This window comes from Capsicum annuum, chromosome 11 (assembly GCF_002878395.1).
Source record: "Capsicum annuum cultivar UCD-10X-F1 chromosome 11, UCD10Xv1.1, whole genome shotgun sequence".
Classification (NCBI taxonomy): Eukaryota; Viridiplantae; Streptophyta; class Magnoliopsida; order Solanales; family Solanaceae; genus Capsicum; species Capsicum annuum.
The window spans coordinates 11,447,642-11,464,858 of NC_061121.1; the positions used below are offsets into that span (position 1 = coordinate 11,447,642).

A 17,217-nucleotide genomic window follows, 5' to 3' on the forward strand; every position below is an offset into this window, starting at 1 on the left:
AGCTTTCATAACTTGTGTTATCCATTTTTTTGCTACAAATCTAAGGTAAGATTCCTTCAAATTTAGTATTAATTTTTTGATTTCTAGACCCAAAATCCTAAGTCCTTGAGGCTCAATTGTATCCACAAATATAATTTATTTACTCAAAATTCTTGAGGGTTATAGATCCCTAATGATGTTTGAATAATGGGTTGGTCTCGAAAACTCATTTTATGAAGGTGGGACCCACTTGGGGTTTTGGTGTCATTTTGGACCCATGGAATAATGGTTCGATAATGGGTTTTGTTGTTCTTGTAATAATGCTTAGATTATGTTGTTGATATCTTGGCTCGTGGAAGAAGAAGCTTCAAGAAAAGGGAAGGCAAAGCTTGTTGGTCTGTGAGCAATCGAACTCAAGGTAGGTTAGGCTTACTTGTAGATAGATTGAGCTTGATTGTAGTATAATTATTGATATCTTGTGAGATTATGTGGAATTTTAGTTGATAAATGGAGGAATGGAGATACTTGGGATTAGTTGTTTCTTGTAGGCTATTAAACTTGTAAATTGTGATGTTTGGCCTTTAGCCTAAAACCTTGGACAGTTCTACTTGAATTCTCATGAATAGAATGCGAATACTTTAGTTGCTCTAGTAGTTGAGAATGATGTTGTTGGATAACCTTAAAAGTATGCATGTAACCTAGTTATTACTAGTTATGAAATGGCCTTAGTGTTTGGGGTGACTTAGGAAGGTTGCTTGAAGAAGATTTTTCCCTTACAGGCCGAGTAATGATTGATAAGCCCTTATGGTGTGATTTAGATAACCTAGCCTAATTCTGGTTAGAAGTTAGCCTTGTAGAAGTAAACTTTGGTATTATTGGGATTTAGGTGTGGAACTTGACCCACCTTAAGCTTTAACGATTAAATTTCCTAGTGACCTAGATATTTGACAAACGTCTAAATCACTTTATTGAGATTATAATGGTTAAACCCGATTGTCGGTTTATGTATGTCGATGATGTTTGGATAATATGTATACTTAATTGATTATCTTGTTGTCATGATATGGATAGCCTTGGAAAGTCTTGTGAATTGACCTTATGGTTATGCTATCGCTTGACTAATCAATTAGTTCACCAAGTGAACCTCTAATTATGTTACCACTCTTGATATGAACCAAGTCTAATGATTAAGCTAATGCTTATGTGAATTATTTCCCTTTTGGGTTAGTATTGTGAAATGTGGAAATAAAAGAGATGACTAGAAAGCATGCACTTGACTTATAATTAACTTGCTAATAAACATGATAACCTTGGAAAAGTGGTGATTACGTATATCATTTAGATATTCATGCTCATGAATCTACTTATATTATGTAGTGATGACTAATTGTAAGGTATGATGATATGTGTTACCTTGCATCACTAATACTCGATTATTGTGGCTTGTACATGTTCATTTATTTGACTACATATGTATGTGAATGTTGGTTGCCTTGGGAGATGTGGTAATGATATGATGATGCCCGGTGAATCCTGAGGATATATTGATATTATGATGACGCCCGGTTAATCCAGAAGAGGTAATGATGTTATAATGATACCCGGTGAATCCGAAGGATATAATGATGTTATGATGATGCCCGGTGAATTGGGATGATATGTTGATATTCTGATGATGCCCGGCTAATCCGGAAGAGGTAATGATGTTATGATTATCACACCCCTTTTTTCAACTCAACTAAAAAAAGATATTAATTTTTTATTTGAAAGGGTTTTTATTATTGAAGTGACAAAAATAAAAATTTATTTCAAAAAAGGATTATTTATATTCAAAACTCAGAGTCGCCACTTGGCATAATCCGGTGTGGCAAGTCACCTTTGGAAAATCCTTTTCAAAACGATTTAACTCTTTAAGACTGGTTTGCAAACAGAGATTCCGGTTAAGGAATTCTGTTAATCGAGGGGAAGGAGTTAGGCACCCCTCGATCCCGTGGTTCGACCACGATCTCTTGGTGGAGCGTATCGGCTAATTTGACATTACAAATGTATAAAGCACACAAAACACATAAAACAATCAATCAGACACACGAAATAAAACAAATCAAAAATATAGTATTCAGTCCAATTATTACAACCCGAAACAAAAAAAGGTACTGAAAATTAAACCTACACTAATTCTAAACTACGGTCTAATGCTTTACCCGATGCCTCGAGCCTTGATAAAGAACATCTTCCACCAACAAATACGTCGGGGCATTCCTCGGTGAATAAATATAATGTGTCTCGGGGCATTCCCCGGCTAAATGAATACATTTGAATTAAATATGGCAAACTAGAAAGAAACATTCACACGCACATTCCAACAATCCACCAATTTTAAATTTTCCTACCCGAGCCTACTATTTGCCTACTCGCTCGATACAATAAATCAAAATGTGATAATCTTCACTTTTACCAATTTTGATTCGTGCCCCCAACTTCATTTTTTATCAATCGCACCATTAAAATTGCTCAAATTCACTCCTCATATCATTGAAATCACATCATCAAGCACATAATCATAACATCAAGGAAATCAAGCAATCGTAATTACCCAACACATAATCACCAAATTACGTCATCAAAATAAAGAGAAGAGATAAAGATTGGACCTAAAATTGGGGCTTTCAAACTGTGTTATTCAATTAAAGAGAGTCCACATCCGGAAACCTCGAACCGAACCTCAATTTGAACCTAATCCGACCTCAACCTAACCTTTTTTGTTCTGTTTTTGTCAACCTGAATAAAAAAAAATCACGAAGTAAAGATAAACCCACATTCAATTTCGTATCCTGCTACTGTTTCATCGAAGAACGAGAACAGGGGGGTCGATTTATTTTGCTCTTTCTGATGGATTTTGGGGTTGTCTACTGGGCTTTGACGATAGTGGTCAAAAATGGTTGATTCTAGGGATAAGTTCGCCGGACAACTCAAGCCAACCGACTAGATCCCTCTGTTCAAGGCTTCTACCCCCTTTCACGCAATTTCTCTCTCTCTCATAGCTTTTCTCTATTTTTCTCCACTTTTGTTCTCACTGTGTGTGTGGGTTGATCTGTGTAGTATGTGTGTGATGTCGTGTGTGTGGAGTCGAGGCTGTGAGAGTGTGTGTCATCTTTGTGTGTAAGAGTATGTGTATATATTAGAGAAGAATGGAAAATCCCCCCACCCCTTGTGCGTGAGAATGGGATATGTATATATGGTAGGTGATAGTGTGAGGGGTCACGTGGGTGGGTAGTGGGGTAGGGTAGGTTGGTGAATTGTTTAGGATAAAGTTTGTTAGGATAAGGATTAAAACAAGATAAAATTTGTTAAGGGTTATTATTTTTGTATTTTTGTAGGATATAATCATATGGGTGAGAGTGTGTGGTAATGTGAGCTAAAAATAAATAAAATTAGACTTGGGAGGGATAAAATTAGGTGTCTACAATGATGATACCCAGTGAATTTGGAGGATATAATGATGTTATGATGATGTCCGATTAATCCAGAAGAGGTAATGATGTTATGATGATACTCAGTGAATCCGGAAGATATAATGATGTTACGATGGTGCCCGGTAAATTTGGAGGATATGTTGATGTTGTGATAAGCCCAGTTAATTCAGAAGATATAACGATGTTATGATGATACCATGTGTAGTGAGTATATATATAATATATGGAAATATGCAGGGTTATGCTGTGTGTGGCTAAACTCGTTTGTGGTTATATATATATATATATATATCTTGGAGTTTGAATTTCCCTCTTTCCCTTCTATCCTTTGTCTTTTATATTCGAGACAATTATTTAAGACTATTTAAGTTTATCAGACTTAGAGTTGTAATTTCTATTGTCAAATTTAGAGTTGCTCTGGTACTTATACAATTAGGTCATGGGATTGGTATTTGAATGTTAGTAGTTTCGTTTGTGGAATATTGTTATTATATTGTGTTCCTATATAGGGTCCATGTTGAACGATTCCACCAAGGTAACATATTGCGTCAGCTCCGGGTTATGGTGTCGGCTTACCTACTGGTGGGTTATGGTAGGTGTCATCATGACTCGGAAATCGGGTTGTGACAAATTAAATACCTCTAGGCAAAGAAAAATTAACAACAATTTTTCTTTAAAGTTCAAGCCGTTTTTATCAAATCCAACTCATTAATTTCCAAATACTATAACTAGGATCTCCTAAATGAAAATTTTAAATTAGCAACTGTAATTTAATGGAGTAATAAGAGTAACTAGGCCCTCTAACTCGTCATATTATAGGAGTAATAGTTGATGAAATTTGACCCAAGATGAAACATCCACCAAAACTTAATCGATAATAATGTTTTCAACTAATCTTAGAGTTAAGGGATTTTTGTGACCTCAATTCATACTCAAAGGTATTTCCCACACTATAGGATTTACCACCAAACATATATTAACCTCTAATCATTTGGTTCGAGTCTTTACGCGCAGGAACGACGGTTTAAATTCTAGCCCGAAGGTGTGGGCGGGGTGTTACATTATCTCCCCCTTGGGATTATTCATCCCCAAATGATGGGTAGGGACTTGTTGAAGCTCTACAAGAATGGAATAAGTAACGTACCAACACATTGAACATTTTTCCTCATCAAAAATATGCAAAGGTATCAAAAGAGCTTCATGATAACCCCTAGTAAAACATGTAAGCACGAAGCATGAGGTAATGAAACTTTACATAGGGATGATCTTGCACATGAGTTCCACGATTCATTAGCATCACAACCTAAGGTATGAGTTTATATGGAGATCGTATGCCTAATTTACATTGGTACTAATCATGAAATAGGATTTCGTGGAAGATAGTATTAGAAACATTCTCTACCTTACAAGGTACCATGAATAGACTTAAACTTAGAGACACTAATTGTCTACCCCCCAAATAATAAATAGTGTACTTGTAATACCCCGTATTTTTGGGCTAGTCTTTGAACCATCGTTCCTACTTATATAAGCTATGACCTAAATGATTTCCATGCAAATATGAGTTTCATAATCTTTATCCTCATGTTTAATTTGCTTTTGAGGAGAAAATGTTCAGTAGAATCACTCAAAAATAAAGTTGAGCTTAGAGCCTTTGATTCGTCCAAAGTTTGGCATTCTATCCTACAAGGGTGTACTTTAAACATGTATAACTTTTAATAGATGTATAATTTTGCAGCTCTAGACCCACCAGATTATAGATAATTGAATTGGCTTTCCAATGATATCAATTTTGCCTTAATCCGATACCTGAACAAAAAGTTATGACATTTTCCATGTGAGGCAGTAAGCCGATGCGATAGCGACGCGACGCATCGTCCAGCGCATTACAAAACTGTTTCACACGCTATTTCAAATTTTAAACGGTCTAGGGTCACTTTGGTCACTTTCCCTCACCCAAATCTGCCCATAACACTTAATTTCAGCCCCCTAAAGCAATATACACTCAATTATTCATCTTTTTTTCCAAGGAAAATCCCTAGCCCCCTCAAGAACACCAAGAACTTCATCAAATCTTCTTTAAGAAAAGCAAGAACTCAAGTTTTCTAATTTAAGAATGCTTTCAAGATTTTTGTTCCTCCTTCAATATTAAAGCTTTAAGGTATATGGGGGTCCTCTTTCACCCATGGAGCCCAAAAACCCTTTTTACTTAAATAAAGAATGAATTTTTCATTATTATGGTATTTTATATGTTCAAGAAAGATTGAATCTCATGTTTTCATGGGTTTTTTAATTTAATTCAGCCCCTGTATCATTCTATGCAAGATTTTGAATTCCCGATGCTATGAATTTGAGTTTCCCATGCATTATTCAAGTAAAAACCATGATATATCCTAAATTCATGATGTTTAGCAACATTCTCATGTTTACAAATTCATGCCTTCCACATGTTTGATGAAATTTCCATATCATGTTAAGTCAATTTCAGGATGAATACCCAAGCTATGACTTTTTCAGGTAACTCTATTTTTCCCTCATGTTTAAGACATTCTTACGTTCAAGCTATGAACTTTACATGTTTTGATGAAACTCTCATGTCCTATTTCAAGAAAATTACATGTGAATTCCCCAATTCATGATCTTAGTTATGTAATCATGCTATGCTCCCATGTTTAAGATATTCCCTTATTCAAGTTCATGATCAGGACATATTATCATGTGGTCCCATTCATGTACAAGTTCATGCCTCTAAAGTGTTTGACAAAATATCTAAATGAAAGCATTGTTAACAAGCTACTATTGTTATGCTATTACGATCATGTCATGTTTTACTTTCAATGCTATTGATTCCTGAAGATATTCAATACCAGAAATCTAGTTGGTTACTTAGATTTACAGTAGCTATAGAATAGTCATAATAATGTCACGAATAGTTGTACCCAATCAGTTACAGAACTCAGTGAACTCAGTCCAGTTCAGTTAGACATCATGATCTGTAATAGTTCAGTTAAGTCTAGAATAGTCTAGAAATCAGTTCACTATCTATTCAGTAAGAGTTATAATTTCTACTGTCGAATTTAGAGTTGCTCTGGTACTTATACAATCAGGTCATGGGATTGGTATTCGAATGTTCTTAGTTTCATTTGTGGAATATTGTTATTATATTATGTTCCCATATAGGGTCCATGCTGAATGATTCCACCAACGTAACCTATTGCGTTAGCTCTGGATTATGGTGTCGGCTTATGTACTGGTGGGTTATGGCAGGTGCCATCATGACTCGGAAATCGGGTTGTGACAAATTAACTATCTCTAGGCAAAGAAAAATTAACAACAATTTTTCTTTGCAGTTCAAGCAGTTATTATCAAATCCAACTCATTAATTTCCAAATACTATAACTAGGATCTCCTAAATGAAAATTTTAAATCTGCCACTATAATTATCAGAGGGCTAGGGTTGATAAAGTAAAAGTGTGTAGTTGAATTTGGTTTGTTGCATGAAAGGATAAGAGGCAGTCTTTCGAAGATGTCCATCTTGTTATGTAGATCTTTTTTTTTTCTCTTAATGGTAAACTAAAAATATCAAGATAAAAACAATAAACAAAAACAATATTAATTAACTATCTCTAGGCAAAGAAAAATTAACAACTTAGGTTAAGGAAAAATTTAAAAGTAATTAACGATAAGCTAGACTAAAAGAATGATATTGTTATACTTGTTTCGAATTTTTTAAAATATACAATTTTTAGAGGATTGAATATGCATCTAATGACATTTTAAAAGTATAACACTCCTACTTAGGATAAAAAGTCCCACATCCGCAAAACACAAGAGGGATTCTAGGTATATAAGTAAGCTAGTCTTATTCCCTAGTGATGTGATTTAAATCCGTGTGGGCTTGGGCCCAAAGCAGGCAATATCACTAGTGGTTTGGGGAGTTACAGGGGTGTCTCAAGCCTGGATGCCCGTTGCGGTCAGGACCTCGACTCAGATCATTACAGAATGGTATCAAAGTCGCTCCTGTGCCAACCCTATTGACGTGAGACAGAGTTCAAACTGAGTGTAGGCGAATCCCATTCGGTGGGATAAACCTCATCGAGGACGCTGAGTCCATAAAGGGGGGTGTATGTAACACCTCAACTTGGGATAAGGAGTCTCACACCAACAAAACACAGGAGGGATGCTGGGTGTATAAGTAAGCAAGTCTTACTCCCTAGTGACGCATTTTAAAGTCCTACGGGCCTAGGCCAAAAGCGGATAATATCACTAGTGGGTTGGGGAGTTATAGGGGTGTCTCGAGCCTAGATGGTTCGGGATGCCCGTCGCGGCCAAGGCCTCGGCTCGGGTCATGACAAAAAGAGTATTAGTAACATAAATTATGTGAGTGTATTTTCTATGTGTAAAACATGTTGTACTATCACACTTTGTATGCTTAAAGAAAAATGTAGAGTGGGTTGATTTGATGGTGTAGGGCTTATGATGTAAGAAAAGATAAGAGGGGGAGTCTTCATAGATAGTTTATCTTATTGGTAGATCTTTCATCTCCTAGTTATTTACCTAGAATGGTAAACTAAAAACATAAAGATAAAAACAAATTTAATTAAACTATAAAAAACTTAAATTAAGAAAAAAAATCAAAAGTAATTGACTAAAAAGCTATATTAAAATAATATATTTCTTATAATTTCTTTCTTTTGGAAATGAAATAAAATCGTATTTTAAAAGTTCTCTTGTTATAACTAAATGAGAAAAGATACAAAGACATTATTTAAGTTGTCTTAAATTTTTGACAACTTCCAAGGATGGAATAAGATCATGAGGGTTTTTGACAAATAAAGGATGATTTCGTTTAAAAATAAGATATTTTTTTGATTGACTAGAATAAATAAAAATAATTTTAATGAAGTGGTTCTTGATTTAGGAAATGTAACAAGAAAGATATCACCATCTTTAGTTTGAAATTGTTGTTGACATGCAATCACACCTTGGATTATTCCTGGTTCTATACAAAAACCTTGGTAGTTGTAGAGATTTGATTCAATCCATCTTTTTTCTTTGGGTAGGATAGAGAATAATTTCTTAAATTCTTCGCTTAGACCATCCTCTTGTAAATATTAGGGAAGAAGTAGTGGAGAAGTTTGCTAGGTTGTGATGATTTTGAGGATTGAGTATATATAGAGAGAGAAATGAAACTAAACTAATTATATTATACTAACAAAGTTGTTGTGGGTTGTGTCAACTTTCCAAAGGTGTGGTAATATTTCCTTTATGTTATGGATGCTTTCTAATTCATAATGATCTGCCCCTACAAATCTTTGGACTTTCCAACCTGGAAATAATAGAAGCATAAAGTTAGATTTGAAAAGATCTACTATTGGAATTGGTGAGATAATGTCCAAAGTCCCTTTGCTTGTAGTTATCCTCAATTATGATTAATTACCCCTAATAAAAGGTCCATAGATACTCTGTACTATCCATCCGATGGTATAAATTCCCTCCAAAAAAACCATTATAAGACCTATAATTACAACCATTAAGGTAAGACGTAGTTTCTTTGCTTGTACTTATCCTTATCTAAAATTTATTATTTTAATCATAGATTAGGTGTCACGACCCAAATCGAGGCCCTGATCGTGACGGGCATCTCGAACCATGAAGGTCCAAGTGCCCTTTTCTATCTGGCAATTATGCACAACGTTCATATACTATAAAGAAATGCGGAAAAGTTAATAAAACGGAAACATGGTCATTTTCTTACTTCAACTGAACAATAAGAAATTTAATTTATAACCCTTCAAAAACACATGACACCTGTCTGCGAAATCTCTACTAACTGAAAATCAACATCTCTCTAGCAACTGAGACAAGGCCCCCAATCGGACCATAAAAAAAATGAAATATCAATGGAAAATCAATAAGGCCTTCCGAAATAAGGAAGGCTCACCAACTGCAAACTTCGAACAACCCAATCTTCTGCTTAGCGGGATCCCGAGACTGTGCCTCAGATCCTGAAATATAGGGGGTCAATACAGATGTACTGGTATGCAGAGCAATTCAAAATAATGTATTTATATATACCAAAAGTGAGAGGAAATGATAAAACCTTTTACATATAATATATGAAAACACATGGACACATTTTAAAGACTTTGAAACATTTCTTTGAATCCATGACTCACTTTTTATTTTACTTCTGAGCTAGGTGGTACACCCTACAAGTCTGATATTCCATGAGCTATATGGAATCCACCCTTGACTCGGCCACCAAGCCCTCAATCCAAGTAGCTGCCAAGATTGGAGTGGTGATACCCCCCATGTGAGCTCACCGTAGGAAATCCCCCCATAGAAGATGTCAAAAAAAATGTCCATTCATGTAGGATCATATATTATAAGTCCCGCATTAGCAACTATGGTTTCCAGCGATGAGCCTTTGAACTTAAATGCCTTCTTTGGGTAACCACCTAACTCTCTTTAAGACTATTTTTAGTCTGTTCTAAACATGCATCTTTCTGAAATCAAATTCTAAAAATCTGAGCAAAAATATGTATTTTAGTATGTGCTGAATCTGCTATAGCATTCATCTATTTTGGTATCTTCATACCAAGACTTGTAAGTTGTATGTCTAAGACATATAACAATATGCATTAGTTCCTTCAATCCAATCGATTCAGTTTACTAACAAAACATTTAACAATGCAAGAGAGTTCTTATTTTTCAAAACATATTTCAAACTATGCAGGGATTGTCTCTTTTAATTTTAATATTTCAACAAACATATGGTGCTCAAGTATTTCATAACAAACCATGCAATCTCTTTGAATCACCACTTTTTATTTATATTAACAAGAATCACCCTCTCTTCAGTTCATATCTAAAATTAAGGCTTAAACAATAGTAAAGACATTTGAATCATGCTTCTCAATATGCAATTGAATAATTCATAACGAATGAAAACAAGAAGCTTTACAACAAGAGAGGGATTTTAAATGTTCATGCTCTCAATTCAACATTAGAATAAAAAATGTATACATACTTACATATGAGTACAAATCTAATTTAGGGGAAGGCATTAAGACCAAAAAATTATCATGAACAGGATTTCAGATTGCACAATTATAAATGTAAATTCAAAACCCATTAAAAATTCATGACTTCTCAACATTTAAACATTATCAAAATGATTTCACCATGCCTATGTAGTTTAGGAAAACCCTACGTACCTTAATTGACGAAGAATTCGTGAAAAGATCAAACCTTTCAGCTTGAAAGAGCAAACCCTAAGTTGCTTTTCTACTCTTGTGTCTTAGAAGATGAATTTGGGATTTTTGTGGTGAAAATAATGTACATTAGGGTTGTAATTCATCTATAGGTGTTTAGGGACTGTTATGTGATGTGAAAGGTTCGTATTTCCCTTAAATAACACTAAGACGGAGCTTTCACTTTTTTTTTTGAAGGTGGGCAACACAAAGTCCATGGCACAAGCCAAGCTGGTCGACACATAGCCCATGGCATAGCCTTAAGTGGATGTCGCATGCCCCATTGCATAGTATGGATAGTGTCTCATTCAAACACTCATAACTTTTGACCTCGGACTCGGATTGATGAACGATCAATGGAGTTGGAAAGAATATTTGAAGGGCTTTAATTTGATATAAAGTAGGCCCTCTAACTCATCATATTATAGGAGTAATAGTTGATGGAATTTGACCCAAGATGAAACATCCACCAAAACTTAATCGATAGCAAGCTTTCAACTCATATAGAGTTAGGGGATATTTGTGACCTCAATTCATACTCAAAGGTATTTCCCACACTATAGTATTTATCACCACACATATATTAACCTCTAATCATTTGGTTCTGGTCTATACACATAGAAATGACGGTTTAAATTCTAACCCGAAGGTGCGTCTCCCCCTTGGGATCATTCATCCCCGAATAATGGGTAGGGACTTGTTGAAGATCTACAAGAATGGAATAAGTAACATAACATCACATTGAATATTTTGCCACGACAAAAATATGCAAAGGCATTAAAATATCTTCATGATAACCCCTAGTAAAACTTCACATAGGGATGATCTTGCACATGAGTTCCACGATTCATTATCATCACAACCTAAGGTATGAGTTTATTTGGTGATCATATGCCTGATTTACATTGGTATTAATCATGAAATAGGATTTCACGGAAGATAGGATTAGAAGCATTCTCTACCTTACAAGGTACCATGAATAGACTTAAATTTAGAGGCATTAATCATCTACACCTCAAACAATAAATAGCATACTTGTAATACCCCACATATTTTGAGCTAGTCTTTGAACCATCGTTCCTACATGTATAAGCTATGAACTAAATTATTCCCATGCTAATATGAGTTTCATGATCTTTATCCTCATGTTTGATTTACTTTTGAGGTGAAAAATGTTCAGTAGAATCACTTAGAATAAATTTGAGCTTAGAGCCTTTGATTCGTCCAAAGTTTGACATTCGATTCTACAAGGGTCTACTTTAAATATGTATACCTTTTCATATACATAGAATTTTGTAGATCAATACCCAATAAATTTTAGATAATGGAACTGGCTTTCCAACAATATCAATTGCGCCTTAATCCGATACTCGAACGAAAAGTTATGGCTTTTTCCGTGTGAGGCAGTAAGCAGATGTGATAGCAACGCGACGTGTCATCCAGTGCATTACAAAATTGTTTCACACGCTATTTCAGTTTTTAAAGGGTCTAAGGTAAATTTGATTACTTCCCCTCACCCAAATCCTCCCTTAACACTTAATTTCAGCCCCCAAAAGCAATATACACTTAATTATTCATCTTTTTTCTCAAAGAAAAATCCTAGCCCCCTCAAGAACACCAAGAACTCTATCAAATTTTCTTCAAGAAAAGCAAGAACTCAAGTTTCCTAATTCAAGAATGCTTTAAAGATTGTGTTTCTCCTTCAATATTAAAGCTTTAAGGTATGTGGGAGTTCATCCATGGGTCCTCTTTCACCCATGGAGCCCAAAAACCCTTTTTACTTAAATAAAGAATGAATTTTCTATTATTATGGTAATTTGTATGTTCAAGAAAGATTGAATCTCATATTTTCATGGTGTTTTTAATTCAATTCAGCCCCTGTATGATTCCATGCAAGATTTTGAATTCCCCGTACTATGAATTTGAGTTTCTCATGCATTATTCAAGTAAATACCATGATATATCCTAAATTCATGATGTTAAGCAATATTCTCATGTTTACAAATTCATGCCTTCCACATGTTTGATGAAATTCCCTTATCACGTTAAGTCAATCTCAAGATGAATCCCCAAGCTATGAACTTTGCCTTGTAACTCTATTATTTCCTCATGTTTAAGACATCCTTACATTCAAGCTATGAACTTTACATGTTTTGATGAAGCACTCATGTCCTATTAAAAGAAAATTACATGTGAATTGCCCAATTAATCATGCTATGCTCCCATGTTTAAGATATTCATATGTTCAAGTTCATGATCATGACATACAATCATGTGGTCCCATTCATGTACAAGTTCATGCCTCTCAAGTGTTTGACAAAATGTCTAAATGAAAGCATTGTTAACAAGCTACTATTCTTATGCTATTACGATCATGTCATGTTTTACTTTCAATGCTATCGAATCCTGGGGGTATTCAATACCCGAAATCTAGTTGTTTACCTAGAATTACAGTAGCTACAGAATAGTCTCACTAATTTCATGAACAGTTGTACTCAATCAGTTACAAAACTCAGTGAACTCAGTCCAGTTCAGTTAGACATCACAATCAGTAACAGTTCAGTCAAGCCTAGAACAGTCTAGAAATCAGTTCAGTGTCTATTTAGTTGGGGGGTAGGAATCAACACCGAGCGAACCCAAGGATGGGGCCATTCCTGCCAATAGAGGGTTTCATCCTTAGTAGCAATCCCTACGTTACAGAGCTACATAGCCAACGTAGGTTGAGATATCTTCCTGCCAGACAAGGGTTGATATATCTCGTACGAGTTTTTCTGCTAGTGAGGGTTGACAAATTGTCTTCCTTCCAGATAGGGTTAACTTACATCCATTGTTAGTATCCCTTGGCAAGGTGCTAACACCCTTCTATCTGGGATCACAGGTTGGACCCTAACTCAGTTTATAATCAGGGTATGTCGGTTAGATTAACACTCCCATAGTTACAGTTTCAGCTTCAGACTCAGTATGAAACTCAGTTCAGTTCTACAACATTAGGACTGTTAAAAATAGTCACCCAGTTTAGTATAGAACTTAGTTTAGTTCTACAGAATTTGGACTGTTATAAACAGTCACCCAGTTATCAGTAATTACTGCTAATCAATACATTATATTGGAACCTCAAAGACCTAGCAACATCCAAGATATGTCTATGATTTCTTTCCACTACCCCATTTTGTTGGGGTGTGTAGACACAAGAACTCTGATGAACGATGTCCAAGATCATATAAGGAGACCAAGGACCCTTTAACCCACCGATGTGGGAATCCAACACCCCCCGCATGCCCAGGGTTGGACATCTGGAGTGTGGACAATATAAGATCGGGGGGCCAACATCGGAAACAATGAACTGGGTGGGCCTGGCTCTGATACCATGATAAAGAAATGGACATTGGGCCTAACTCAACGTCAAAAGCTAGCTCGTGAGGGGAGGATTGCCCAAGACCATATAAGGAGACCAAGGACCCTTTAACCCACTGATATGGGACTCCAACAAAAGTTACCTGGATTAAGGTTCGTGTGCACTTTATTTAGCATTAATTAATAGATGATGTATGTAAATTGGTGAATGCAATTTTATTGTTAATGTTGGCTTAATTGCGTTTGAGAGAAGGTAATAGAAACATCCTAAAGAAGCTCTATTGTATAGTATTGACACTATTTTTATTATTCATTACACAAATTGTTGCAAATTATGTAGGTAATACATATTTCTTTAGTTTGTCACGGACGAGGGTTTTCTTTTGAAGATTATGAGTGATTGTCATAAATGTCTTTAAAACAATTTCTTAGCTTTCTAAAATTTAACTAGGTGGTGACTCTATTTTTTCAATAAATAAATAGTCAAGTTATAAAGCCTTTTTGACTACGATAAAAAAACGGATCGTAACATCTATCACTCAATTCTTGACTTGATATTTGTAGCAATATTTGTGGATTTAATAAAATCTGAAAATCAAAAACAAAACCGACCCCTCCAACCTCATTGACACTGTAATAGTACTAATAAGAAGATATGCATCTAATAATATTTTCTATGACAAAATCGACCCCTCTAACTTCATTGACATTATTGTAGTACTATGAATACGACATGCAGATATTTCCCCCGAAACTTTGTGTGCATGTGGTTGTATATCCTTTGTGCCCAAAGAAATTGCATTATTGCATGCATGTGATTCTCTGCAATGATATGATTATATGTGTAAGAGGTTTAGCGGTTGATGTGTGTAACACGTGATCTACACCTGTTTGGCGTTTTCTATTCTCTCTCCCTTTTCATGCTATATTGTGTGTATAAATTCAAATGTGAATTTATACCTGTATCATAAACTAAGTTGACGAGATTTTTCAAAAATATTATTATACTTGTGTTGGATTATTCAAAATATATATTTTTTAAAATTCATGCATGTGATTGTATGTCTTTTGTGCCCAAAGAAATATAAATTAACTATGTCTAGGCTAAGAAAATTTAACACTTAAATTAAGGAAAAATTCAAAAGTAAATAATTAAAAATCTAGATTAAAAGATAAATATTTTTGTTTGTAATTTTCATTATTTCTTTCGAAAATGAAATAAAATCGGTATCATAAAATGTACTTTGTTTTAAATTAAGTTATTACTATTGTGAATATATATCCATAATTATTAGGAGTATTTTCCTCATCAATTTCGTAATTAACTCTCACACCTCCAATATCTCGCACCTCCATTACCTTCCCTTACTAGTCTCCATTATCTCAATGACTAATTCCAATTAGATGTTGCTCGATGTATCCGTATAAATGGAGGTATTGAAAATCACGTTTACACTCTTGAAGTTGAATACGTTTATAAGAAAATAAAAAGGCTCTCTCTTACTATTTATATTTTTTTTAATCTACTTTCTTGTTTCATATTATTGCTTTTAGATTTCCTTCGGTTAATAACAACTCTATCTATTTAGTATTTACATATGAAATCATCGGCATGCTCCAAGAGTAACAGAACTTCAATCACGTCAATTGCACCTTAAAATCAAGTACAGATTGAAAGAAAAAAATGAACTGATATTAAATCAACATACATATACCAAGAAAAAATTATTTGGGGACAATTTCATTTATTCAGTCGTTACATTAGAAGCAAATACAACTACTTCAACATTGATTTTCAAAATTAATAATTGCATTCAATTGTCATATGGCATATTAATGCCTAATCAAATGTATGAAAATCTTAATCCAGATCCTTGGAACTGTTGTTCAATAACGTGATTGAGTTTCTCACTCATTTCTTTAGTAAAATGATTCTTCCAATCTCCAACTTTCCCTTTGCGAAAGAACAGTTTATATTCCGCTTCAGACAATGACGATTTCCCATTTTTATTCACCTCCAAATTGCTCAAATTCTCAAAGCTACACATTCTTAATATTTCATCCACCACTCCACAATTTTCTTCCTCTAAGGAAAACGGACATTCCAAGAATTCGGCCAAGCGTTTAAGCTGAAGTTTGGGTTGCGCTTTAATTTCTTCATACATAAAGAAATGTACTTTGTTAGGCTTTTCTATGCTTTGCTTCCAATAATCCAACACGTGATTCCAAAACGGTCCATAAGGGCTCATCCCCCTACAAAAAAGATCAAACATTTCCTCTATGGAATTGGTATCTTTATAGTGAAGTCTTAAACTGTTTGTAAAATGCCACAAGGAAATAAAACTGTCCCTAGGATTTCTACATAAATAAACAATTTTGGTGCTTGTATCTTGAACAGACTTCGGTAATGACGTAAAGGGCAAATGAGTTGAGAAAAGTCTAGGTAAAGTGAAGGATGAATAATTACGGTCATGATCATCACCATAGATTCTATGTTCCAAGAATGGAACAAGATCATGAGAATTTTTGACAAGTAAAGGGTGATTTTGTTCAAAAATAGAATGTTTCTTTCGATTTACTAGAGCAAACAAAAGTGATTTTAACCAAGTGGTTCCTGATTTAGGATTTGTAACAAGGATGATATCACTATCATGAGCTTGAAATTGTTGTTGACATGCAATCACACCTTGGATTATCCTGTCCGCTACCCAAAAACCTTGGTAGTTGTACATATATGATCCAATCCATGCTTTTTCTTTGGGCAGAGTAGATAGGAATTTCTTACACTCTTCACTTAGGTCATCCTCTTGTAAATATTTGGGAGGAATTGGAGGTGAAGTTTGAGATGTTGCCATGGTTTGGAGGATTGTGTGTTCTCTTCTAGTTTATATGGTGAAGGTTTACTCATAAGGGTATAAGGGTATATATAGAGATGGGACTTAGTTTACATTGGTTGTTGCATTTGGGTAGTGTTCATCACGTGAGTCTAAAACACACTGAAGGTCCCTAATTTTTTTTAATTATCTCGTAAACGATAATAAAAAATACATAGACCAAATATTCTATTATCAAGTTAAATTGGCCAAATATTCTTTTCCAATATAGCATGGATGTATTCTAATTGTCACGGTCCAAGAATAAGATCATGATAACAC

The 17,217-nt window shown here is 34.7% G+C and overlaps 1 protein-coding gene and 1 pseudogene across 1 annotated transcript; both read right to left on the minus strand.

Moving 5' to 3' along the window:
• The window catches only part of LOC107846737, a 65,898-nt pseudogene extending 57,335 nt beyond the window's left edge, over positions 1 to 8,563 (minus strand).
• Positions 8,564 to 15,774: 7,211 nt separating this feature from the next.
• LOC107848447 (cytosolic sulfotransferase 12) lies at positions 15,775 to 16,966 on the minus strand. The gene has a single exon (XM_016693217.2). It carries the CDS (start codon positions 16,915 to 16,917, stop codon positions 15,907 to 15,909), a length of 1,011 nt encoding a protein of 336 aa, XP_016548703.1. The 5' UTR covers positions 16,918 to 16,966; the 3' UTR covers positions 15,775 to 15,906.
• Between the last annotated feature and the right edge of the window lie 251 nt (positions 16,967 to 17,217).

Coding starts and splice junctions, on each gene's coding strand:
- LOC107848447 (XM_016693217.2), bottom strand. CDS start 16,917: ATGGCAACATCTCAAACTTCACCTCCAATTCCTCCCAAATATTTACAA.